Raw genomic sequence first — 14,964 nt, forward strand, 5'->3', positions numbered from 1 at the left:
GGATTGTTTAGGATTGTGGGTAATGAAGTACTTCTCCAAGACATCGCGAATAAAAGGCATTTATCTCAAAACAAGGTTAGTGCCCCATGAACTTTTGGCGGTTATATGAGCATATACAATCGCTTAGTACAGCCGTAGCTGGTTTTAAGTCTACCATGGATGGTTACGTTTTTATGGCTTATACCCCAACTGTCAATGGAGAAATTGTATTGAATTTTTACTTCCGGCACCGGCTGTGGGCGGGACTGTGATGCTCTATTCCCTTCTTATACTCCTTCTTCAAGGTCTTTTCTCTGTTTCCACTCACCCAGCGTGGCTAGGCTACATCACATTTAGAATAGAATGACCCCTCTAACCCCCCTTGGCTAAATTATCTTCCATACCTAAAGAGTTAAAGGTTCTTAACCATTTGTCTTACTGTGTGTGTCTTGCTTAGGGGGAGACCGGGGACAGTTGCAACAGGGGATGGTTGCAACATGTCATTTTTCTCCAATCAGAAACAAGCTAGAGTGATGACACTCATACTGCACATGCACAGTTAGACCCTCCCCCCACCAAGAAGACAGTAGACATATTCAACTTCTGCTGCTGCATTTATTGAACAAAACTTGTTTTGGAGGTATGAAAGTAAATTTTTTCATGAGATATATTTTTGTCATACTGTCCTGAAATTTTGTATGAATTAATCAAAACTTACTTCGTTTGAATTATTGTTTTGTTGACTTCTAAGTGACATGGTTAGCATGTGTCAAAGTCAGTGTGTCTAGCAGGCATGTGATGTTCTGTCATGGCTGATAGGGTTGGGAACGGTTGCAACATGTTATAAATTGCATGTTTAATAAAAGTTTGTTGCATTGCAAATTGTTAAATTCTTCCTGCCTGACACTGAAATATGGAGAGATTGAATAGCATCTGTAACACCTGCACACTGAATCTATAGGCCTATGTTCTACACATGAACAAACAAAACTCAATAACTGTTATTTGATAAATATGACTAAATAAATAAATATTAGGCTACAATAATATTATTGAAATAAATAATACTATAATATTATAGTAGGCCTAAAACAGTTCATATTTTCAGAATTCTTTGCTCATTGAGACAAAAAGCTTAAGTTAATTAATGAAATTTAAGGTATTTTTAACATGTTGCAACCGTCCCTGGGTTGTGTTGCAACTGTCCCCTGGGTTGGGGTCAGTTGCAACATCTGACTTCTTCCATTCAAATAAATACTGTGAACGATATGTCATATATAATCATCTTTAAATGGTATGGGTAATTAGCAGACAGATGCAAGTTTAATATATACAAATTTGGTTGGTCTAGTCCAAATAGTCTCTGAGTAATTGAGAGAAATGCAAAAAGTGTTGCAACTGTCCCCGGTCTCCCCATACGTCAGGTGCACAAACATACATAAATTACAGATGAGAAACAATGCTTAAAACAATGTCTAAGAAAGTTAATGAAAAAAAGTAAAATATAAATGTTTCTACAACACCGGAAACTAGATGTTTGTTGTTCATTGTGCGTAATAATACTTTGCATAGATTGCAAGATGTTTATTGTTGGGTACTGCCACTGCTGAGTAAAATGGAAAGATAATAAGTCAATAGCAGTGAGCTACTTGTTTTCTTCACACAGCACAGCTCATTCAGTAGGCTATACAGTCAGTTACAGCAGATCACTTGTACTCTTTATAAATCAATATTCAGAGGGTTTCTCCAACTTGTGTCTGCCTTTTCTGGTAAGTATTTTAATATCCCATAGCCTACCTAGGACCTAATCTTTAGTTTTGATATTATATTAGATTACTTTATTCTGTACACTTCAAGATAAAGCAGCTGTTCTTAGTAATTTATTCCTTAATTGAGTTTATAAGAAGCAATACAGTTCAGCAAGTAATGGATTCATTTTGACTTGTTTTATTCTTGTGTTTTCATTCTCTTAATAATTTATGATTTATTGAAACTTCAGACCAGATCCATAAATGGACTTAAGACACAGTATCTTGAAGTTCAAAATGTTTATACATGTAAACAAATACAGACCTGAGTCACTTTCAGAACAACTGCTTTTTCTTTCTTGAGAAAGCATAACCTTCAGGGCTATTCAATTAGCTTCATTCGAGGGCCAGATTATTAAATCGAAATGTTGAGGAGGGCCGGTGGGTTTAGCTTATTTATTGAAACATTATTTATTACTTATTGAAACATAACAGTATCAATGAATAAGCTATAGTAAACCTAAAAAAGTATTGTATTTACTTGGAAATGTGGTAGCCAGCAGTATGCAGATTAATTCTTTAATAAATAACTTATTTACAGCTATGTACAAAAATATGAATTATACAAGATCTATTGGTAAGAATTATTTTATTTATAATTATTGTAGGCTTAAATGAAAATATTCTGACAGTGAGATTTGATAACCACAGGTAAAACCATGCATGGCTACTCACTCACTACCACTGTATAACAAAATGCCTAAACACAGGTAAAAACTAGCCTATACACAAAATGAATTGTATATTCCTCTACGCACCTAATTAATCTACTGCAATATAAATTACTATAAGATAGTATTCAATATAAATATTCCACATTTATTCCCAAACCATAGTAAATTACTACAGTACATTCATGGTAAATGTTTGTAAAGGTGGGGATTATTCATTCACAGTTCCATGCTGGTGGAATGCTCTCCCCACCCTCATCCGGAATGCAGAATCCATGGCAACATTCAAAAGACAACTGAAAATTAAAGCTGCAAGCAGCGATGAAAGGGCCCTCGCACCCGTGCCATCGTCACTCGTTGGCTTTAGGAAGACAGAGCATGGTTGGGCAATGTGCATTTAAGGAGGTATACAGTATATAGTAGTTGCTAGCATGTTTAGTATGTTTTTAGCATGCTTAGTACACAATAGGTATGTGGTTAGTACTGCATTACTGTGTTAACCAGTTCAGTTTCTGTTGGCAGTAGGTGGGGTTATATATCTGAATATTGCTTTGTAGATGTGTTCAGTGCAGGACTTTTATCAAGTATGTGAAGTTTGGGGCAGATTGGATATTGTATGTTTGAGTTACAGCAAATTCATATTTAATTGTAGTAATAGTATGGTTTAGTACTTATAGTGTTTACTAGTATGTTTTAGCATGTTTCTAGTATGTTGGTAGGATGTTAAGCACCTACTGGCATTTTTTTTTATATGTTATTAGGAGTCCACAACAGTGTTTAACATGTCACTTCCTGTTGCCAGCAGGTGGCGCATTGACTGTAACTGAATATGAGCATTGTCATGTGTTCAAGACAGAACGCTTATCAAAAGTGTGAAGTTTGGCGCAGATTGGACATTGCCTTCTTGAGTAACAACAACATCCTGTTTCATTATATTAGCATGCTTTAGCACTTAGCTTAGTATTGCTAGCATGTTTTAACATGTTTCTAGCATGTTTAGAAGTCAATGGTATTTTTAACATGTTGCTAGAACGGCATCAACGTGTTAAACATGACACTTCCTGTTACCAGTAGGTGGCACTATTACTATAACTGAATATTCTCATGTAGATGTGTTCAGGCCATGACTCTTATCAAACGTGTGAAGTTTGGGGCAGACTGGACATTCCGTGCCTGTGTTACAGCAAATTCCTATTTAATTGCAGTATTAGCATGCTTTAGCACTAAGCTAAGTGTTTGCTAGCATTTTTTAACATGTTTCTAGTATGTTGTTAGCATGTTTAGCACATGCTGGAACTTTTTTATATGTTATTAGGAGTCCACAACAGTGTTTAACATGTCACTTCCTGTTGCCAGCAGGTGGCGCTATGACTGTAACTGAATATGAGCATGGTCATGTGTTCAGGACAGAACGCTTATCAAAAGAGTGAAGTTTGGCGCAGATTGGACATTGCCTTCTTGAGTAACAACAACATCCTGTTTCATTGAATTAACATGCTTTAGCACTTAGCTAAGTTTTGCTAGCATGTTTTAACATGTTTCTAGCATGTTTAGAAGTCAATGGCATTTTTAACATGTTGCTAGAACGGCATCAACGTGTTAAACATGACACTTCCTGTTACCAGTAGGTGGCGCTATTACTATAACTGAATATTCTCATGTAGATGTGTTCAGGCCATGACTCTTATCAAACGTGTGACGTTTGGGGCAGACTGGACATTCCGTGCCTGTGTTTCAGCAAATTCCTATTTAATTGCAGTATTAGCATGCTTAAGCACTAAGCTAAGTGTTTGCTAGCATGTTTTAACATGTTTCTAGTATGTTGTTAGCATGTTTAGCACATGCTGGAACTTTTTTATATGTTATTAGGAGTCCACAACAGTGTTTAACATGTCACTTCCTGTTGCCAGCAGGTGGCGCTATGACTGTAACTGAATATGAGCATGGTCATGTGTCCAGGACAGAACGCTTATCAAAAGTGTGAAGTTTGGCGCAGATTGGACATTGCCTTCTTGAGTAACAACAACATCCTGTTTCATTGAATTAGCATGCTTTAGCACTTAGCTAAGTATTGCTAGCATGTTTTAACATGTTTCTAGCATGTTTAGAAGTCAATGGCATTTTTAACATGTTGCTAGAATGGCATCAACGTGTTAAACATGACACTTCCTGTTACCAGTAGGTGGCGCTATTACTATAACTGAATATTCTCATGTAGATGTGTTCAGGACAGAACGATTATCAAAAGTGTGAAGTTTGGGGCAGATTGGACATTCCATGCCTGAGTTACAGCAAATTCCTATTTAATTGCAAAAATAGCATGCTTTAGCACTTAGCTAAGAGTTTGCTAGCATGTTTTAGCATGCTTCTAGTATGTTGTTAGCATGTTTAGCACTTGCTGGCACTTTTTTATATGTTATTAGGAGTCCATAACAGTGTTAAACATGTCACTTCCTGTTGCCAGCAGGTGGCGCTATGACTATAACTGAATATGAGCATGGTCATGTGTTCAGGACAGAACGCTTATCAAACGTGTGAAGTTCGGGGCAGATTGGACATTCCATGCCTGAGTTACAGCAACTTCCTGTTTCATGGCGAAACATCGAAATTTGTCAGGCCGCCGAGGACCCGCCCTTCGACGAAAACTCAAGATCTTCGCAATTTAACGTCGCAAAGGCCTTAAGATTACACTCACCAAATTTGAAGATGATCAGATTAAAACTGTAGGAGGAGTTCGTTAAAGTACGAGGCATGAAAATGGCAAAAACTGCACAAAAATCTGAGAGGAAGTTCAAAATGGCTGACTTCCTGTTGTGTTTAGGGCTATGCTCCAAGAGACTTTTTTGTAGGTATTAGGTGATTACATGTATGTACCGAATTTCGTGCACGTACGTGGAACGTTGCGGGAGGCGCACTCCGTTGAACTTTTATAGGTGGCGCTATCGAGCCATTTTGCCCCGTCCAATTCTGAAACCTATATCAGATGTAAATTTTCGCCAGTTCTGACGCGTGTGCAAAGTTTTGTGAGTTTTCGAGCATGTTTAGGCCCTCAAAAATGCAATTAAATGCGGAGAAGAATAATAATAATAAACAGAGCAATTCCAAGAGGGTCCTCACACCATCGGTGCTCGGGCCCTAACCAGGCGCGGAGTTTGCGGGGGGGCAGGGGGAGCATTGCCCCCCCTGGTGAAACGGGTAATTGCATTTTTTCACAAAAATTTTTTTTTTTTTAAATTGCATTGTTTTAAAAAAAAGATATATTATAAATATTTTAAATAACACAAAACAACTAAATGGTGGTAGGTAATACATCTGATTTCATATAGGCCTACTGCTTTAGTAAAAAAAAAAAAAATTCGGGGCTCTGGGTCATGTGACTTCACATCGAAAGCGACATTACGACCAAGCTCTCACCCCTATGCTCTCACCTGAGACCATTATCGACGCATATGCAGGACGCAAAAAACGAAAATTAATGTTGCACTGGACAATGTAGGTCTGTAAGTTTTATTTCTCTGCCAAATAACTGCTTAAGCTGGAGAAACTCAACACACTGTTTTCAATATGCTGTTCAATATGTTTCAAAAGTGGAGAGTATTGTGTTCATTTTTCCCTCTCAAAATGTTTTAAATGTTTCATGAAGTACAACAAAATGCGAAATATAACTTGTTTTTTAATCACTCTCATTGCCACAATGTGTTTTGAAAAAAGGAAAGAAAAACCTTAAAAATCTTTTCGTTTTGGTTGAAGATAATATTTTAACAGTGCAAAAGTGGTCCACATTTCATTGATCCTAATTGTGTCCGAGCGAAGATGCGATGCGAAGTCAAGTGGCGAAGTTCTACCTGTTTACAAATATGATTGTATTGTTATACTGTTTTTTCTTGGGTTAAAAATAAATATGTGTTTATTTAGCATTTTGTCCATACAGTATGTGCTAGTGCTGAGTTCCCCAATTGATAGGCCATGCAGGTCCCTATGGAAGTTTGTTTCCGCCACAAAATAAAACATATTAAAAGATAATTGCGACTTTTTATCTCACAATTGCGACATCTCGCAATTCTGACTTTATTTCTCAGAGATATAAAGTCAGAATTGCGTGAAATAAAGTCGCAATTGCGTGTTATAAAGTCAGAATTCTGACTTTTTTTTCTCGCAATTGCGACTTTATATCACGCAATTCTGACTTTATAACACGCAATTGCGACTTTATTTCACACAATTCTGACTTTATATCTCTGAGAAATAAAGTCAGAATTGCGAGATGTCGCAATTGTGAGATAAAACACTTTTTTTTATTTTTATTTTTATTTTTTTTACCTCAGAATAGTTTATATCTCACAATTCTGACTTTATAACACGCAATTGCGACTTTATATCACGCAATTCTGACTTTATATCTCCCAATTGCGACTTTATATCACGCAATTCTAACTTTATATCTCCCATTTTGCAACTTTATAGGGGTCGCAATTATTATTATTTATTTATTATTCAGTGGCGGAAACAAGCTTCTATAGGTCCCAGCTGCTACAAATTTTTATTTTTATTTTTTTTATTTTTTTTGCCCCCCCTGGCTCGAATGTCAAACTCCGCCTATGCTGAAAACCCTTATCCTCATAAAAAAATTAAAAAAAAACCTTTCCTTTTCCTTTATATCCTAACTTTTCCCTTATGTCCTCGCTTATGCTACTCTGAACAATGACTGAACCTCGTATTTTGAGCACTTCTTGCGTTTTTTTTTTTTTTTTTTTGCCTCTTCACGATGACTCGCTTAATTTAGTCCTAATTTGTAAGTCGCTTTGGACAAAAGCGTCTGCTAAATGTAAAATGTAAATGTAATGAAATGATTAGGGGATTTAAAGTAGGCTATTCTAACTTCGTTCATGGCACAATGTTTCTGCTGTTTACCTCGTCAGTCATGTTGAGGCTGTTTCATCTGATTTAAAACTAGTTAAATCATCGAGTGATTTGTGGTTTGTAACAGAGGTGTGTCGAATTGAACCACTTCTCACTGGATGTCGCAATGCTGTTTAATAAGTGTCCAGAACCGGTAGTAAACGCAACTCCTTTAAGCTTGCGTTCCGTTATCCACTGGGCGGTGCTGCGCAGTTCAAATAAGTAAACTAAACTGCGAGTTGAACTGAGACTAAACTGAAAACAGCGCTATTTGCTCTATATTTGTTGTTACTGACCGAGAAACCGCTTCAGATGATTCAGTGACAGAGCGGTCCGAACGAATCTGAATCATTTCAGACCATTATGTAAGCGCATTTGGCCAATTCATAGAAAGGAAATAATTGAACCAAAGATCGAACAAAAGATTCGCACCATTCACAAATGATTGGTATCGCCATGGTTCAGTCGACAGAAATACGGGACACACATAATAACTGCTGAAAAATTCGGACAGAAAACGTTTCTCAGGTTAGTCGGAGCGCTCATGGTACGCACAGTGCGTATAGTCTGACGTACAGCTGCACGCACGCGCCACTACGGTCACTCGCATATCTAGCCAAATGAACCCACACCGCCAGGAAAAGAGGTGGAGGGAGGTTGGGTGCCTTTGGGCCAGATGGAGATGATTGGCCGTATGTGGACCGCTGGCCGCCAATTGAATAGCCCGGCCTTACACTGTTTCCTCACAGAGTCAGTGCAACCAATCCAAATGTCCATTAAGAGTCCAGATTTAACTGCTTACTGCTTAACAGAACTTATACTGTACAAAACAGACGGTTTGCTCCAGATGATTTAGAAATTATGCAGAAGACTTTTGGTTTATCATTCCAGAATGGCAATTTTGAATGTATGTTTATATAATTTCTGTGATGTATCATTTTTGTGATGTGTATCTGTATGTTTGGCCTCCACTTAGGTTTAACCTTCTTTTAATGGCAAGATGGGTGTTGCTGAGAAAGTCTGTGTTTTTGTCTTTGTCTTACAAGGTATGTGAATCTCTTCACCTTCACCAATGTCTTTAATGAGACATTTGTAAGATGAAGTGAACCGCTAAAATATTTATCATGAATGTGTATTTTATATCATGAGTGTATTTTAGTCTGTTGTAGGTCTAAATGGTTTAATTGCAGAGTTGTTAAGTATTTAAGTAATAGTACTTCATTACTGTATTATATTATTATTTATAAAACCGAATGCTTGTATGATTACTCAATTATGTTTACAAGAAAAACATAGGCTACTACTTATTACTCCATTACAATTTCATGTAGACTTAATAGTACAACATACATATGTCAGACATTATGATCTTTCCCCAATGATTAAACCAAAAAAAACTTTTTTTTAAAACAGCCAATTAATTTTATTTTAGAGCAAGTAGTGTTTTCTTTACAAAGTTTTTGCAAAAAAAAATTTAAATTAACAACATCTCTAGTCCTACTTGTTTTCAAAAGTCCATTTAAAAATCTAAGAATTTTTTTACTTAATATTTAAGTACAAATAAGTGTGTATACTTTTTTACTTTCATTATTTTGGCTTGGTATTGGCTTGACTTATAATTGAGTAAAAAAAATTACATTATCTGTACTTTAACTTTAGTACAGTTTCACAGTATTAATAGAGGTCTGTTAGCAGTGTTACATGTAACAAGTTACAAAGTATCTGCTTACCTTTGTTAGACATTATTTTAGAAATATTTTAATACCAGCTGTATACTGAAGCACTAAATTCTAAAAAGTGCTAATGTAAATGTATATAAACTTGCGGATCAAATATGCTGGATTTTATTTTAAATCAAATATTCTGACTTTTTGCCATGTTACAATTTTGATGTTGATTCAGTCAGTACTAAAGCATCTATCGTCATCAATCCACAGTCTGTTTATTGATTTTCTCCTCTGCTATTAATGCAATAAAATGTTCATTTTAACTGAAATGTAAATTAGGCCTATTTGTTAACTGAAATGTATAGTTAATAAAGGGTTTGTGTTTTGTGTTATTAGGTGTTTGCTGTAGAGATTTCAGCATCAGTCTGCCAGAGAAGATTGAAGCTCTCAGTGGATCCTGTGTGATTATAAAGTGCACATTTGAGATTGAGGATAAATATGACAAATACCTCACTGAGAGTGCTGCTATAGGAGTTTGGCTCAAAGATGGAAATAATGTGTTTAACTCTAGAATTCCCAATTCTAATCACTTTAAAGTGGAAATAACTGGAAAACTACATGAGAAGAACTGCACTACTATCTTTTATAATGTTAGTTCAAATCATACTGGTAAATATTACTTCAGGATTGAGAGTGGTGATCTGAAATACACCTACAGAGACAACCCCTCCACTGTAAATGTCATTGGTGAGTAATTTGAGCCCTTTATTTATAAATTAATGTGTTAAATGATTTTTTGTCATGCTATCATTGTTTTATTCTTGTATTTGTTCTGTATTTCAGAGTCTCCCCCCAAACCCACAGTGAAGCTGTATAAGGATCAGGATCAGGAGGTGTTGGAGGGGAGATCTGTGAGTCTGCGCTGCTCTGCTGAGACTCTCTGCTCCTCTCCTCCACCAACTCTCACATGGAGCTTCACTCCCAGAATCCCCCTCAGTGAGAGCAGCAGACAACAGGAGCTCCTCATCTCTGATCTGAACTTCACTGCTACTCACCGTCACCACAGAGTCACTTTCACCTGCACTATAACCTACCAGCTACAGGACAAGAACAAAACAGCACAGGACAACATCACATTACATGTTCAGTGTAAGTGATGCTTTATATCAGTTTTGACTTGGTAATCATATTATTGTAATTTGTATTGTGTATTCCATCATTAACTTTCTATGGAACACAAAAAAAGTTATTTAGCAGAATGCCCTGGCTGTTTTTTTTCATGCAACAGCATTGAACTGGGGCTGTTCAGTTAAAATAGCCAAAAAATTCACATTAGATATATGGTCACATTTGAGGTTTTTGTTTCTTTGTTTGTTACAATTTTTTTACTGTTCGTGAATCGTTATTTATTTGCACTTATCCAGAAGTCAATGAATAACGCAAAATTATAAGATTTTAAATAGAGTATACAAGTCCTTATTTTTTTTCCTTCTTGGAGCGTGTCAGCCCCAGTTACTATTCACTTTTATCTGGAAAAGTGCAGCCTGGACATTCTGCTTCTTTTTCTGTTACATGGGGGAAAATCAAGTGAGTTTGGAATGACTATTTTAATGTCTGTTTAACTTGCTGATTTGCTTTACATTCATTAAAGTTAAAGGTTAAAGGTGTAAGATAAAAGGTCACACCGACTAGCATAGAACATGCTTCAACTAAAGTGCTAATGAATGTAAAGCATAATTTCACAATTTTCTTCTCATCTCATCTTGTTTCAATGACACACAAAATGCAACATCATTCTGAGTTGCCATTTGCACAACATAGCATTTCATGCAAGCATATATGGCATTAATTCAAAAGCAATTAAATACCATCTTTGAACAGGTAAAAAGCGATATCATAATCTAAAACATCTAAAATGAACAAATAAAACCTTTATTAGTACTCCAGTATCAAGTTAAATCTACTATAGAGCCAGGAACAAATACAAACAAAAACAAATCTCAGCTAGTGTCTGAATGTGAACTGTAAGCCAGGAAAATTAGTCAGTAATATGTAAGCCATCTTCAGTGACTGTATGTGAACTGCAATAGAAAAGTTACTAAGAAAAGGTTCCAGTTTTCCTGCTCAGACTTTTCTTGATCTTTCTCTCTATTAGATGCTCCTAAAATCTCCACTTCCTCGAGCTGTGACAGTGTAACTGTGTATTTCTGTGAGGTTGATGGGAATCCCTCTCCTAAACTGGAGTGGCATCTGTCTGGACGTCCTGTCAGTAACTCTTCAAACACGTTCATCAGTGAAGAGCGATTGAACAGCACAGGCTTGAGGAGCTCCATCACTCTACATCAGTCACTCTCACACACATCCACTCTGCAGTGTGTCGGTAACAACACTCATGGCACTGCAAGTCAACTGTTTCAACTGAATCTCTTCTCTCAAGAGGCTTCATGTAAATAAATATAAATCAGCTATCCAGTTAATCTATTTAGATTGTTAATATGGCAATGAATCACCTAGCCTTTTCATTGCATTTTAATGATTCAATAGTTATTGAAGTGGTTATTCAGATGTGTTTGGTTATTTGCTTGATATCAGAACAGTTGTTCTCTGGAATTAAGAATTTTCATTAACTGTCTTTTGTTGTTTTAATAGGGTTCAACATATACTCCTTCCTGATTGGTGGTGTTGTTGGGGCAGTTATGGTGATATTATGTGTTACTATGCTGCTTTACAAGTGAGTAAGACCATGTGATTGCGTGGAGTGATATCAGACTGATAGTAAGGGTTGTGATGAATGAGGTACAAGTAGTTATATATTTTTATTTATGGATTATTTAGATGGATCTGCAGGACACAGAAGGGAGATAAAACAGGACTTGCTCGGACGGATGGGGTACGTTACAATATATCAAACACACACATGCTGTTAATTCTCGTACATATCAACATCACAAACATCAAAACACTTTTACATACAGTTACTCTCTCCACCAGTTTCTTGTTACAAGCTTTCCACTGATCATTCATTGTTCATCCATTAGGATGTTTCACTGGACAATGGTGGAGAGCCTTTTTATATCAATAATGTCATGTCATCTGCTGGAGCCGTCACACTGGGATCTTCCTAGGGATTTTAGCTCACTAGCTTTAAATATCAACATCTGCACATACAATGGCATGAGAACGTTGAAGATCTTGATAAAGAAGTTTATTGCAGCATAGCAGTGACAAAGTACATGCAGCACTTTGGGTTCAGCGGAGTCGGAATGAAGCCTGAACAATACAGGCTTTAACCTTTTATACTGTTTCTAGACTAGTCTTCCCTCTCATCATGTAAACAAGGTTTCATTTAAAAAATGTAAATTAAGGACAACAATTGAAGTAATAACCTTCCATTCCCACATCACTGATGTTGGTACAAGTGTGATTTCCAAAGGGGTCGGGTGATAGGATTATACTCAGAAAGACACCACTAACATCAACCACAAAGTATCACAATGCTTTTGTCTCCTCTTTCGGTTCATGCCTATATCATTTATATTATCATCTGCTATTTTAAAATGAATCTCACTTTGTTTATTATTTTGTTACCTAATTCAATCAATATACACCATGCACATATACTGTCCAAAGACTCTGTAGTGTAGTGTATTTAGAAATATATTCTGCTAAATTATCCTCGCATAATTTTTTTGTTGTTTAATGATGAATCCTTTCAAATTTGTTTAAAATATTGTCTATTTTTGTTTTGTTTTTGCATTTGTGTGTTTTGAATGCTGTAACATTCTGCAACAATGAAGCATTTTTATAATAGATGATGTAAATCAAAAGTTTATTCTTGCTATTCATATTCAGGCATAAGTGTTGAATAGTCTTTATGGACAAGAAAGTCTCATCAACATCATATAAACATTATTATATTCAGGATTTATATCAGAGGCATTCATATGCAAGATAAAAAACATTTTTTTTTTTTACTTGCACAATTGTAAAGCTTCAATTTGTAAATGCAAATTTTTTTTGCTAAGTTTTACAGTCTCAGATTTACCCAGTAATGACTAAACTCTTTCCTGTTCTGCACTGACACCATCAACCTCCACCTATAACATTACAGACCACAATGATTTGAGTGTTATCGGCATAGATCTCATACTGTGGTTTCATTACTTCCATGTAGCCCACTGCTATCTGAACTCACACATGTAATACAAGAACACTCCACCTTTCTGTTGACACCTGTTTTGCATTATGGTTATAATATAACAGCATTGGCTTTGTTCTCAAAGATAGTTAATGTTTACTTATCTTTGCAAATTTAATAGGGTGATAACGTATTCGATCTCTGACCAGGTTCTGCATAAAGAACAAAGAATACACACTTTTAAGGAAGTCACAACAAAAAGTTGGAGCTTCCTAAAATGTATATGGGGTAGACAGGGTAGTGTTGTGTAACACAGGGTCAGTTTTAACATTGTCAGTTTGACAAGTCAGAAAAGAGCTGTGGTGATGCCATCAATATCATACACTCGCATCGCCTTATTGAGCTCACACGAGAAGTGGCATGTTACTGTGAGCAACACTGTACATTTTATATAAAACATTGATTTTCAGGAAGGAAAGTTAAAATGTTTTTAATCAAGATTTATTTAAAAAAAAAAAGTGCCTAGCAATCAATTTATTGTAGATACAGTTATTTGACTTTTATAATCTAAAGTAGCTATTTCTGTAGTTTAATTTGATGCTTTTAAAAAGCAGACTTAGTATTTATCTATTTCGGGTCCTAATTAGGCGACGATGAGCTCATGAACAACTGTGTCGTGCTACTTGTTTTTACTCTTGTACTTTTTAAAAATGTTTGATTTTAAAACTCTGATATCATGTTTTTATGTGTATAAATTATGTGTGAATATTCCTAATCTGCCTGACTGTGCTATCTCTCTATGGGAATTTATAACAAGTAGGCCTACTTTTGGTGTCTTGTTCATATTTATTTTCATATAAAAGCAACAGAAATGAGTACATTCAGTTTATTAGCAATACCCTGCATGAGGCGATATCCGCCTTCGATCTTGCAGGTGTCTGATCCACTGGAAGAGAGAGCTATGAAGGTAATGTGATGCCATAAAGAATCACATGTGCAGGGTAAGATTTGTGAAAGTGTACATAAAATTGCAAGCATGAATTAAATTTGCATGCACAAGAGAAGATTTGTAAAGGTGTAAATCGCCTTTCAAGTGCAAGGAAAAAATATTTGCAGCATTTTACTGTTATTCGTAAGTGTAATTCATGTATTGTGAAGCTGCAGCTTCATGCTAACGCAAAATAAATATGATCTGTATTCTTCTGACTTTCATTTTTCCGCGCTTACACTTTTGCCATGTTTTTTTCGCACAAATACGGCCAAAAGCATTGCAGGCCTGTGAACAGAAATTTGCAAGTGGAAACAACAGTCAGGAACAGCTTAACAGATTGATCGCGTAAAACCAACCTTTGTGTATAAAAATAAACTGTTGTAACAGCTTCTGGTTGTAAAACCACCGAGATTTAAATTCAAGAAGAAATGGGATAACCCTTCACAGGTGAGAATGTGTTGGTTTGTGTTATAATTAGTTATAATAATTTTCTATGGTACTTTTTAATGTTTTAATTTTACTAATGGTAACTTTTTAATGTTAGTGTTAGCTGACACCTTCATTGTGAAAGTTTAGCAAAGAACTTACTCTCGAATGTTCACGGACCAGCTTTGACTGTTCCAATATGGCGGACCGCTTACATAGCGGCCCCTAAAAACAACAGCTAATGAGGCATCTATGTATTTATCCTTGGGTGTGCATTACTTTCTAATAATTCAATGGCCCATCGTCCATTATTCCTTACATGGTTCACTGAACAAGCATGAAAAACTTTTTTTTTTTTAAAACATGTAAATGGTTTAAACTTTTT

General features: G+C 35.9%; 1 protein-coding gene across 2 annotated transcripts; it reads left to right on the plus strand.

The window, feature by feature from the left end:
• Window positions 1-7,941: 7,941 nt before the first annotated feature.
• Window positions 7,942-14,399, plus strand: LOC309497888 (sialic acid-binding Ig-like lectin 13). 2 transcript variants are annotated; one of them, XM_082168299.1, is made up of 7 exons: window positions 7,943-8,403; window positions 9,421-9,771; window positions 9,868-10,173; window positions 11,180-11,470; window positions 11,674-11,755; window positions 11,860-11,914; window positions 12,063-14,399. In XM_082168299.1, exons 1-7 carry the CDS (start codon window positions 8,358-8,360, stop codon window positions 12,147-12,149), a joined length of 1,218 nt encoding a protein of 405 aa, XP_082024425.1. In that variant the 5' UTR covers window positions 7,943-8,357; the 3' UTR covers window positions 12,150-14,399. The 2 variants fall into 2 exon arrangements, with proteins under 2 accessions (XP_082024424.1, XP_082024425.1); XM_082168298.1 differs by having other exon boundaries at window positions 7,942-8,403; window positions 11,860-14,399.
• The last annotated feature ends 565 nt before the right edge of the window (window positions 14,400-14,964 follow it).

The sequence above is a fragment of the Leuciscus leuciscus genome, assembly GCF_965113295.1.
Source record: "Leuciscus leuciscus genome assembly, chromosome: 4".
Taxonomy (NCBI): Eukaryota; Metazoa; Chordata; class Actinopteri; order Cypriniformes; family Leuciscidae; genus Leuciscus; species Leuciscus leuciscus.

Excerpts from the sequence above, each read along its gene's own strand:
- LOC309497888 (XM_082168298.1), top strand. The coding sequence starts at position 8,358 with ATGGGTGTTGCTGAGAAAGTCTGTGTTTTTGTCTTTGTCTTACAAG. Across the intron at positions 9,772-9,867 it reads CTCCACTGTAAATGTCATTG|AGTCTCCCCCCAAACCCACA; the intron begins GTGAGTAATTTG and ends TCTGTATTTCAG. Across the intron at positions 10,174-11,179 it reads CATCACATTACATGTTCAGT|ATGCTCCTAAAATCTCCACT; the intron begins GTAAGTGATGCT and ends TCTCTCTATTAG.